The following is a 13104-nucleotide window of genomic DNA, read 5'->3' as shown; positions in this document are numbered from 1 at the left end:
TCTAGTCGGGAGTGGTGCTGACTGAAAACAGATGATTTGGAGCGATTCGCGCGCCATCTGTTGGTCATTCTAAGGACTTATTGAACTACCCTCGTATTTAAGAAATTTGATAGAAAATTAAACTGGTTGAAAAATAAACTTTTTATGTTGAAACATTATATATTTAGTTTCAAAATCCAACCTTTTTTATAGAAGATTCGTCTTTTTGACTTCAAAATAAAATAGTTTTGTTGAAAATTCTTTTTTTTTGTTCATAGTGATTTTTTTATCAGAGTTTTTATCTGAAAATTTAATATATTTTGGGTTGAAATTTTCTTACTTATTTTGCATATGATATAAAAATTCAAGTACTTGGTAGAAAGTTTATGTATTTAGTTGATAATTCAACTTTTTGGTTATAAAAGCTACTATATTCTTGAAAATTCATCCTTTCTGATTTGAAACTTCAATGTTTTCTAAAAAAATTCGAATTTTTAGATTAAAATGTTTACTTTTTAATTGCAAATTTATCTTTAATTGTAGAAGTCATTTTCTATTTTTGTCTTGAATATTCAAATATTTAATTGAATTCTAATTTTTTGGTTTTTTTGGTTTTGATAAAAATTAATTTTTTATGATAGAAAAGTCATCCTTCTTCGTCGAAAATCGATCTTTCTTGGTTAAATTTTCTTTTTCAATTCAACTCTCTTAATTTTTTTTGCTTGTCATATTTACTTTTTGGTTAAATCTGTAAAAACAATTACATGAATTTTCAACTAAAAATTTATTTTATTGGTTGAAGCTTTAACATTTTTATAAACATTTTTTGTTTTTTGTTGAAACTTAATTTTATTTTTGAGTAAAAATTAATCGTTTTAGTCTATAATTCAACTATTACATTTTTATGGAGAATTCCATAATTTTTAGTTGAAAATTCAGCAAATTGGTTGAAAGTTAACTACTTTAAACATTTACTTAATTGATTAAAGATTGGGTTATTTTGTTAAAAATTGATTCTTTTTTTTTGCTGTGCAAAATTCGTTTTCTTAATGAAAACTAATGCGTTGAATTGAAAATTTAACTATTCCATTTTTGTTTGAAAATTTATGGTTTTTAGATGGAAAATTCTTTTTTTTTGTTGAGTTCAACTGTTTTTTATTTAAAATTAAAATCTGTTCAGGTTGGGTTATCAACAATTATTGCTTTTTTTAAAGAATTCATCTTTTTGTTTAAATTAATAAATCAACTAGTAAATTTTCTGTTGAGAATTATTATTTTTGTATTGAAAACTTAACTACTTGATTAATCGTTTTAGTTGAAAATTTTATCATTTTGTCAAAAATGTAACTATTTTTTTGAACATTCGTTTTTAAAAATAAAAAAATGAATAATCTTAGATTAAAAAATTTCGCATTTTTGGTAGAAAAGTAATATTTTTTTATTAAAAATTCATCTTTCTTGGATAAAAATGAAATGTTTTGTTAGGCATTTAACGGTCTTATAACAAATTCGTCTTTTTGGCATGAAAATTGAATTATTTGGTTAAAAATTGAACTATTTTGTTTAAAATTCTTCCCTTGTTCTTGAAAGTTCAACTCTTTGGTTGTATTTGCAACTGTTTCGTTGATAATTAATTTTTTGTTTTATAATTCAACTGTTTTTGATCATTCTTCTTTTTTTGTTTAAAAATTCATCTTTTTTGATAGGAAAGTTATTTGTTGATAATTTGTTAAATTTAAAATATGTTTGGATTTTTGTGTGTTTTATTTTAGGCATTTATTAAATAAAATCAAGGAAACATTTTTACTTTAAAGGTTTTTTGTCGGTTTTCTTATTTATTGTTGAGTAGCGGAAAACTTTAAAAAATAGTGCGATGTTTTTAAACGATCCTAAATTTATATTATTAAAAAATTACAATAATAAAAATTATTCTATGAAAATTAGATTATTGTTTAAAAAATCAGGGTGGCCGCTCGACTGATAAACCGGGTATTTTATAAGGTCAGGATAACCCAAAAATGCCAGTGAATTTATTGTTTGTCTCAGAATTTTACAAATTTTTAGGAAAAAATCTGCCTTCAACCGTTTTTTAAATAATTATTTTTTGTATCTTTTTTAATTATGGTGAGTATTATTCAGTTTAGAATGCGTATTTCGAAAATCTTCCACTTTAAAATTATTCCATTTTATATTTAAATTTTTAAGCGTACATTTTAATTTAAAGAATTTTAAAAAGCTGTTTTAAATATTTAAACAATTAATAATTAGAAGCGTTTGAAATCAAAGATTTTGGATAAAAAACATTTTTAGTTGATTAACTGTGAATATTAATTAATTCATGATTTTTAAAATTAAACTGTGCTTCAAGATTTAAAAAGTGAATAATAATTTATTGATTTTACGAAACTTCGAAATTAAATCACAATTTTAGGATTTCCAGATTCTAAAGTTAAAAATTAAACTGTTTCAATTGGAAAGTTTGATTAGTTAAATAAATATAAACGCTCGATAAAAACTTTATAAACTATTTTCAATTTTAAAATAACTTCAAAATAATATATTCATAATTAAAAGCTTTCATTCAATTTCAAATATTAGTTAAGTCTAAAATATTCCATTTTTAAACCATTCAATCTGAAATTATTTAATTAAGAAAATAACAATTGCTTAATATTTACAAATATCTGAATGTTTATTTAAAATTATTATTGATAAATTAAATAATAAATTAACAATTGAAAATCTATTATTCCTAGTAAAAAATTCGGCCTAATTTAAAACAAAATGTAGATTTTTGTATATTTCGAACAAAGAATTTAGAAGCTTTTTAAGAATTTCGAAAGATTCCAGAAGAATGAAAAACATTTTCTAGGAAAATTGAAAATTATTTTTAATTTGAAAAGATAATTCAAAGAAATTTTTATAATTTGGTAGAATTAAAAAAAAAATTAGATGAAATTCGCATAATTTTTAAGGATGTTCAGAAGTTCTGAAAAAATTTTAAAAATAATTTAAAATTTGAAAAAATTAAAAATAACATCTAGATGTTTCAAGACTTTTTAATGAAATTTCAAAGAATTTTAAGGACTTTTAAACTATTTAAAATAAAAATAATTTAATTGTTAATTTAAGAAGTTTTTAGTTTATTAAAGAATATAAGCGTTCAATTTTTAATGTTTCTAGCTTAAAATTCCTTCAAGTGATACAATTTTAAACATTTTAACTTCATCTATCTTTGTTAAAAATTAACTTTTTTGTTGTAAAATCTACTGTCTTCGAAGCAATTTGTCTTTTTTGGGTTTGAAAATTTAACTCAATTCTTGAAAAAAATATTTCTCTTGCTTGAAAGTGCAACTAATGACTTAAAAGTTCGTCGTTTTAGTTTTAAAATTAAACTATTTTGTTATAAGTTCACCTTTTTAGTCAAAGATTAAACTAGTCTGGATAGAAAAATCGGTCTTTTGGAAGGAAGTCATCTTTCTTAGTGGAAAATAAATTTTCTTATGAAAAATTCAATTTTTCTGGTTAAAAATCCTATTCGTGTTTTTGCTCGAAAATTCAAATATTTTATTTCTGGTTGAAATTAAATTTTTTTAATATAAAAATTCTTCTATTTGTTTAAAAATTTAACTGTTGTATGAATAATTTGCATTTTTTACAAAAAAATTCTTCTTTTGGATTGATTTTTTCTAGTTAAAAATAAACTTTATTTTTTTGAAAATTCAACTTTTCCAGTCAAAAATTCTACAACAAATGTATTTATAATTCATCTCTTTCATTTCAAAATTATACATTTTTGACCAGACAATTATTTACAAATTTTTAGAAGAAAATTCAGTCCAAGTTCAATTTCAACAGTTTTTAAAAATAATTATTTGAATTCTTATTTCTTTGAATTATATCATTCCGTTTACAATGAGTAATTTGCATATATTGTATATCAAAATAGTTTAATTTTAGATTCTTATTTTTAATCGTATAGTTTTATTTAAAGAATTTTAAAAGGCAGATTGCAAATTAAACACGTTCGAAGTCGAAAATTTTGGATAACATTTCTGTTTATTTTATCTACTATAAATTTAAATAAATCAATTATTTAAAAATGGATTTGTAATTCAAGTATTAAAAAGTTAACAATAATTGATTTTACAAAACAATTTTAAATACATTCAAAATTTAAGAATTTTTAGATTTTAACGTTAAAACTTGAACTGTTTTAATTCGAAAGTCTTAGTCATTAAAAAAAATAAAAGTCCGATTGAAACCGTATAAACAATTTGCAACTTAAAAATAATTTTATAAGAATAAATTCGTAAAAGAATCTGGAATATATTAGGGAATTTTTTTTTAATTTTCAGGATTATCTAAAAATTTTAGGAAACATTCGCTAAATATCTTTTGAAATGAATCGTGTTTTTCCTAGCATTTTTAGAAAAACCTGCAAATTAAAAAATTTTCCTTAGAATCTTCCAGATTTTTTCTAAGATTTTGGAATTCTTTCAAAATATTAAAAAATATTCTCTCCAAATAATTTGTCATCATCAAAAATCGTTTTCAATTTTCCTAGAAATCTTAAGAAAGTTATTTTATATGAAGCCTTTCACAATTCTTAAAAAGCTTCTATTTTTTTTTTAATTTACAGAAATCTATATTTTATTTAAAAATAGACTGTGACTATTTGCACCGAAATTTCGATACGAATAGCCAGATTTTTGTCAGTACGTATACTTCGTTTAAATTACGCAGGATTTTATAAAAATTGTAGGAAAAATTCGATTCATTTTAAAAGATATTTAGAAGTTCTGAAAATGTTTTCTAAATAATTTTTAATTTAAATAATTAGAAAAAACCTCTAGATTTCTCAAGAGATAGAAATAAAAGTATGAAGCTTTTCAAAGATGTTTGTACTATTTAAAATAAAAATAGTTTAACTTCTAATAATAATAAATGATAATATAATTATTTATTATTATTAAAAATAATATAATTTTAAACATTTTCAAGTTCATTGATTGATTTTGTTTAATTTAAAACAGTGAAAATAATAACGTAGATTTAAATTTTTGGAACTGAATTTGAGTCTTTGAACTCTAAAATTTATTAAAGTTAAAAAGAAATTAAATTTGGTAGTTTTTCATTTAATTTAAAAATTCAATTTGAAAAGTTTAAAATTGAAGAGTTCCAGTTTGAGTGCTTTCATTTGCCGCTCAGTTTTTATTACTTCGAATGTAAAGAATTTAGATTTTAATTTAAATTTTTTTAAATTTCATTGACCGTGAAAAATGGTTGTAAACCGGAAAATTACCGGGATTTGAAAAAAAATTAAAACGGTCACCCTGAAAAATATTTTCATAATGATTTCTGCACACGTAAAAAATTAAAAAAATGAATTTGTTCTTATATATAGAAAAACCATGCAATCTGAGAGAAAAAAGTCTGAAGCTGATAGAGAACATAAATTACAACTAGAGCGGGAAAGACTCAGAGAATATCGACAAAGGGTAAAGCAAGATCCAGAGAAAAGTGAGCTACAGAGGATAAGAAGTAAAGAGCGTTACATAAAGCATAAAGAAAATAAAAGAATTGAAAAATTGAAAAAATTAAAATTAAAATTGAAAAATCAAAATAGCAAGCTTCATGATGAGTTGAAATTAGATGAAGTACGTCGCCGGCGAAGACAATGGAAAATTAATGCTAAAAAGTACAGGGAGAGAAAGAAAAAGCTCAAAGAATCTTCTGTGACTGAAGAAGATTCTCTGCCCATTAAGGAAGAGGAAAAACTCCATGGAAATAGAAATTTGAGGTAAATTTTATAAAATTAAACGAAGACAAATGAAAGATTTGCAATTCATATTTTAAGACTCATATTTTAACCTTCAAAGTGCATACATGGTAAAAATGACGGTAAAGTGCATCGTGGGTATAAAATACCCCAGCGTATTTAATCATGTATTGTTTAACCCCTATTGAATATTTTGTCACAATAAAATTATCCGACATAGTTTAAGGTATCTTTCATAAAGTAGAGTTGATTTTATAGCCATTTATTTATTTTAAGTGTGTTAAGAAAATTATTGCAAAAAAGTGAATAAATGTTTTTGTTTTACTTAAAAATTCATAACTCACGCAATTTTAATTATTTTAACCTGAAAATTTATGACTATACTTTTGAAATAGTGTACTTTTATAAAAAACCATTGCAACATGGGTGCTTTCAAAAAAGATATTTAGTTGCACTGTTGAAAAGTAAATTTAATGATAAAATGATGAATCATATTTTTTGCTTTTTAATCGATTTATTATTATAAAAATTGAGGAAGTTTGACATGTAAAATTATAAAAATACAAGAAATTACAAAAAGAGACATATATAACTGTATTTTATCAATTATATTTTATTCAACACATCCACAGTGTACTCTTGCATGGTGCGCTGCCGTAAGTTATAAGCCATCTACAAAGAAAATAAGTATAAAATAATCGAAAAAAATATTATTTCACTTCATGTGATATACTTACGTTAGAAAGTAAACAAAAAACAATAAAATTTCAACAACAGAATTTGCTCGAAAATTAATTTTTACTCACAAAGTACACACTGGGTGTTCTAGACCCCGTAATTTTTTACCTTCACTTCCAGCAGCTGCTACTGACGCTTGACGCAGTATGTTAAACGACTTTACTTATAGTTAGTGTCTCCAACTAAAGCTAGATGGCGACACTTACTCAATTTTTTCGAATTAAGTATGGTTTATAAGAGTTCGAAAATTGCTTGGGGTGTATTATACCCACAATGCACTTTAAGGGTTAAAGGTATGTGATTTTTTATGTTTTTAATAATATGTAATTGAGTTTTGAACGTTTACAATGGAAAACTCTTCAATTTTAAGGGTTTTTAAGTAAAGAATCTTCAATATTTATTTTTCATTGTCAAAATTTAATAAATAAGTGCGATTTTTAATCGATAAAATTAACGTTTATTTCATTTTTAAGATTTAAATTTGAAAGGTATGTATTCTTAAATATTTTTATCAATATGTAGTTAAATTTAGAAGATTTAAAATGAAAAATTTTTGAATTTCAAAGATTTGAAATTTAACACTATTTTTACAATTTTAAAGATTTGCAATTTGACCCTCTTTAATTTTCAAGATTTTTAAGTAAAGACTTCAAAATTCAATTTGTATTATTAAACTTTGTTTGAAATAGTACATTTAAAAATTTTTAAAATTGAAATTGATTTAATTCTTAAGATTTATATTTTACAGGTATGTAATTTTTAACATGTTTTTAATATGTATGTAAATTTTGAAGATTTACATTGAAAAAAAAATTGAATTTTAAAGATTTGCAATTTGACACTCTTCAATTTTTAAGATTTTTAAGTAAAGACTCTTCATATTTAATGTGTATTATCAAAATATTTTTGAAATAGTGAAATTTTTAATATGCAGTTAAATTTTCAATATTTATAATGAAAAAGTTTTGAATTTGAGACTATTCAATTTTAATGATTTTTAACTAAAGGCTCTTCAATATTCAATGTGTATTATCAAAATTTGTTTGAAATAGTGCAATTTTAAATTGTTAAAATTGAAATTTAATTTTTAAGATTGATATTTTACAAGTATAAAATTTTGAACATTTTTTTTTAGTATTTAGTTAAATTTTGAAGATTTACAATGAAATTTTCTTTTATTTTAAAGATTTGCAATTTGAATCTCTTTAATTTAAAGATTTTTAAGTAAAGACTCTTAAATATTTAATGTGTATTATTAAGATTTTGTTTGAAATAGTCCAATTTTGAAAGGTTAAAATTAAAATTTATTTAATTTTTAAGATTTATATTTTAAAGTTATGTAACTTTGAACATTTTTTAAAATATGCAGTTAAATTTTGAATATTTATAATGAAAAAATTTAGAATTTTAAAGATTTGCAATTTGACAGTATTCAATTTTAAGGATTTTTAAATAAAGACTCTTCAATGTTTAATGTTTATTATCAAAATTTGTTTGAAATAGTGCAATTTTGAATTGTTAAAATTGAAATTGATTTAATTTTTAAGATTTATATTTTACAGGTATATAATTTTGAACATTTTTTAAAATATGTAGTTAAATTTTGAATATTTACAATGAAAATTTAAAAAATTTTCAAGATTTGTAATTTGCCACTATTCAGTTTGTAGGATTTCTAACTAAAGACTTTTCAATATTTAATTTATTATCATAAAAAATTTGGTTGAAATATATCTAATCTGAATGGTAAAAATTAAAATTGATTTCATTTTTAAGATTTATTTTTTAAAAGTATGTAAAATTATGTAATGTTAAAATTTTTTTTCAATTTGTCGTCAAATTTGGAAGATTTATAAATGGCAGTTTGTAAACTTTTAAAGATTTGCAATTTGGTACTCTTCCATTTTGAAGATTGTTAACTAAAGCCTCTTCAATATTTAATGTGTATTATCAAAATTTGTTTTAAATAGAGCAATTTGGAATGGTTAAAATTGAAATTTATTTAATTTTTAAGATTCATATTTTAAAAGCACGTAATTTTGAACATTTTCTTTCAATATGTATTAAATTTGGAAGGTTTGCAATGAAAAATGCTTGAATTTCAAAGATTGGCAATTTGACACTCTTCAATTATTAATATTTTTAACCAAAGAATATTCAATATTTACTGCTTATTGTCAAAATTTGTTTAAAATAGTGCAATTTTGCATTGTTCAAATTGAAATTTATTTCATTTTTAAGATTTATATTTAAAAGGTATGTAATGTTGAACATTTTTATCATAATGTAGTTCAATTTGGAAGATTTACGAAGACAAATTTTTGGATTTCAAAGGTTTGCAATTTGACATTTCAATTTTAAGATTTTTAACTAAAGACTCTTTAATATTTAATGTGTATTATCAAAATTTGTTTGAAATAGTTTAATTTTGAATGGTCAAAATTGAAATTAATTTAAGTTTTCAGATTTATATTTTAAAGATATGCGCTTTTGAACATTTTTTCAATATGTATTAAATTTTTAAGGTTTGCAATGACAAATTTTTGAATTTCAAAGATTTGCAATTTAACGCTCTTCAATTTTTAAGATTTTTAACCAAAGAATCTTCGATATTTATTGTTTATTGCCAAAATTGTGTAAAGAAGTGTAATTTTGAATTCTTAAAATTCAAATTTATTTATTTTTTAACATTTATATTTTAAAGATATGCGATTTTAAACATATTTTCAATATGCATTACATTTTGAAGGTTTACAATTACATATTTTTTAATTTCAAAGATTTTCAATTTGATACTTTGATTTTTAAGATTTTTAACTAAAGACTCTTGAATATTTAATGTGTATTATAAAAAATTTGGTTGAAATAGTGAAATTCTGAATTGTTTCAATTGAAAATTTAATTTTTAAGATTTATATTTTAATCGTATGTAAAAGTATATAATATTGAATCATTTTTTACAATACTTGGTTAAATTTTGAAGATGTACTATTAGAATTTTTTGAATTTTAAAGATTTGTAATTTGGCACTCTTCAGTTTTTAAGAGTTTAATTAACGGCTCTTCAATATTAACGTGTATTATCAAAATATTTTTGAAATAGTGCAATTTTTAATATGCAGTTAAATTTTGAATATTTATGATGAAAATTTTTTGCATTTTAAAGATTTGCAATTTGACACTATTTAATTTTAAGGATTTTTAACTAAAGACTCTTCAATATTTAATGTGTAATATCAAAAATTGTTTGAAATAGTGTAATTTTTAATTGTTAAAATTGAAGTTTATTTAATTTTTAAGATATATATTTTACAGTTATATAATTTTGAACATTTGCTTTCAATATGCAGTTAAATTTTGAATATTTATGATGAAAATTTTTTGAATTTTATTGATTTGCAATTTGACAGTATTCAATTTGAAGGATTTTTAACTAAAGACTCTTTAATATTTAATGTGTATTTTCAAAATTGATTTGAAATAGAGCAATTTGGAATGGTTAAAATTGAAGTTTATTTAATTTTTGAGATTCATATTTTAAAAGTGCGTAATTTGGAATATTTTTTTCAATATGTAGTTCAATTTTGAAGATTTACAAAGAATTTTTTATAATTTTAAAGATTTGCAATTTCACACTCTTCCAGTTTCATGATTTTTAAATAAAGACTATTTCATATTTAATGTATATTATCAAAATTTGTTCGAAATAGTGCAATTTTAAATGGTTAAAATTGAAAGTTATTTAATTTTTAAGATTAATATTTTAAAGGTATGCAATTTTTAACATTTTTTTCAATATATAGTTAAATTTTAAAGAAATTTTACAATGAAATTTTTTTTAATTTTAAGTATTTGCAATTTGATATTCTTCAATTTTTAAGATTTTTAACTAAAGATTCTGATATTTCATGTGTATTATCAAAATTTCGTTAAAATAGTGCAATTCTGAATTGTTAGAATTGAAATTGATTTCATTTTTAAGATTTAAATTTTGAAAGTACGTAACTTTGAACATTTGTTAAAAAATTTAGTTAAATTTGAAAGGTTTACAATGAGAAAATTTTGAATTTTAAAGATTTACAATTGAAAACTCTTTAATTTTGAAAGGTGTAGAAATAACAATTCTTCAGTTATGATTATTTTGAAGAGAAAATTGTAAGTCAAGATTTTAAAATTTTTAAATCTTCAACATTGATGAAATTTCAAATGTAAATCATCAAAATTGCAGAAATTTTAATAGTAAAATATAAAATTATCATAATTTTAAATTGTGAAGGTTTTAAATGAGGAATCTTGAATTTTAAAGATTGACTTACATTTCAAAATAATCTAATTTTTAATATATTTTAAAATATATTTTTAATAGTTTAATTATGATGATTTAAAACTGAAAGTTTTTCAGTGCTAACGACTTTTAATTTAAAAGTCGTCAATCTTGAATATTTAAAATTCGTTGATTTCTAATATTTAGAATTCAAGACTATTTTAGATTAAAAAATGATTCCTTTGGTTTAAAATGTTATTATTTAGTTAAGAATTTAATTATTTCGTTAAAAGTTCATTTTTTATGCTTATAAGTCATCCTTTTTTATTGAAAATTTATCTTTTTTGGTTAAAAATTTTAATCTTCTGTTGAAAAATTTTTTCATTTTGTTGCGAATTTTTTTTACTAAACTAAAAAGTTAGTCTTCTTGGTGAAAAATGATTCTTCTATGTTGAGAATCAACTAAAAATGTATACATTCAATTTTTTATGGTAAATCTATCTTTTTCAATTGAAAATTCACAAATTTTGTTGACAATTTAAGAACTTTGTCGAAAATTTAAGAATTTTGTTGAAAATTTCACTTTCTTGGTAAAAAATTAATTTTCCCTGATCCGAATTTCATCATACTGATAAAAAATCAACTATTTTCTTAGAACTTCATCTATTTTATTAAAAAATACATTCGTTATTATAGAATAGATCAAATTTCTGCTGAATTTCTGCAGATTTAAATATATATATTTTTTTTTAGTAAAAACTTTTCATATGCTAGATCTTCCAAATTTTCATACATAATTTGCAGGTGTGATATGAACTTTTTTTTCCTAATCACCGAAGTAGATTTTTTAAAAATTTAAATAAAAAAATTTTGATTGTGAAAGTTGAAATTGCTGTTGTGAAATATTTTATTATTTAAAAAAAATCAGGTTGTTTGCTGGGCCGGGTAATGACCGGGACTTTTTTGAGACCGAGAAAAACCGAAAAATGAAAGGGAATTTTTTTCTTCGATTAAAACAGCCACCCTGAAAAATGTTTTTGGAATATTTAGAAATGTGTAGAAACTGGGGTCTCCACAGGTGCTCGAAAAATATTTAAAAAAATCTGAAAATCTTTAGGAACGTTCAAAGTTCTTTCTCCCATTTAAGACAAAAGTTGTAATTTTTATTTAAATTTAATTCACTATAGCTTATTTAGTTTTTAAAAGAATATTTGAAGATTTATTCAAAGCAGATTACTTTTCAATTAAAAAGTTAATTTTCAACCAAACAGCCTAATTTGATACTAAGCTGTTGAAATTTTAAACCAGAAGTACGCATTTTTTAGAAGGCTGTCGAATTTTCAATCTCAAAATGTTGAATTTTCAAGAAAAAAGTTAATCTTAAACCAAGAATGATGACTTTTCTGCTACGAAAGGTGATTTTTTAAAAAAATTAGTTAAATCCTCAGAATAGATGAATTTTCAATCTATAAAGATGAATCTTAAACTAAATGGTTTAGTTTTCAATTTGAAAAGATATATTTTTTTAAACCAAAAAAGGAATCTTCAAGTTTTCAGTTTAAAAAATTAATTTTCAATAAACGAACGAATTTTGAACAAGCTGAATCCAACCAAAAAATTTTTTATGCTAAATTAAAAGTTGCATTTATAAAAAAAAAAAAAAAATTCTACCAAAATAAAGAATTCTCAACTAAGAAAGATTCTTCAATCAAGAATAAAAAAAATAACTAAATTGTCGAATATTTAAGTCCAAAAGTGGAGCTTTCTATAAGAAAGTTAATTTTGAACAAAAAATTTGAATTTTCTTCAAAATAGTTAAATTTCTACTAAACAGTTAAATTTTTAACCAAAAAAAGATTACATTTCTCTCAAAACAGTTGAATTTTTAACGTTTTCAATTTTTTTAAAGTTAAAAAATGGAATCGTCAAATATTCAGTTAAAAAATTAATTTTTAATAAACGAACGAATTTTCGACAAACTGAACCCAACCGAAAAATATTTTTATGCTAAATTAAAAATTGCATTTTTAACAAAAAAATTGTATTTCTACCAAAATGTTGACTTCTCAATTAAGAAAGATTTTTCAGTCAGGAATTTGTTGAATTTTTAATAAAAATTTATGAATTTTCAACCAAATAACTTAATTTTTTACCAAAATTTGGAAATTTCAAGCTAAAAGTACGAATTTTTTAAAAGGCAGTCGAATTTTGAACCCAAAATGATGAATTGTTAACAAAAAAAGTTAATCTTGTATCAAGAATGATAACTTTTCTATCATGAAAGATGAATTTTTAATAAAATAGTTGAACCCTCAATTAAATAGAAAATGTTTTCACCAATA

The 13104-nt window shown here is 21.5% G+C and overlaps 1 protein-coding gene across 2 annotated transcripts in view; it reads left to right on the top strand.

The window, feature by feature from the left end:
- LOC117181549 overlaps positions 1–13104 on the top strand; it is an 83986-nt gene that overhangs the window by 14140 nt on the left and 56742 nt on the right. For both annotated transcript variants that reach the window (XM_033374366.1, XM_033374365.1), the window contains exon 2: positions 5387–5782. In XM_033374366.1, coding sequence (XP_033230257.1) covers positions 5394–5782 — 389 coding nt within the window. In that variant the 5' untranslated portion in view covers positions 5387–5393. The remainder of the gene's footprint in view (positions 1–5386; positions 5783–13104) is intronic.

Source organism: Belonocnema kinseyi, chromosome 10, assembly GCF_010883055.1.
Source record: "Belonocnema kinseyi isolate 2016_QV_RU_SX_M_011 chromosome 10, B_treatae_v1, whole genome shotgun sequence".
Taxonomy (NCBI): Eukaryota; Metazoa; Arthropoda; class Insecta; order Hymenoptera; family Cynipidae; genus Belonocnema; species Belonocnema kinseyi.
The sequence above is the reverse complement of the archived record's forward strand: the minus strand, read 5'-3'. Positions and strand labels throughout refer to the sequence as shown.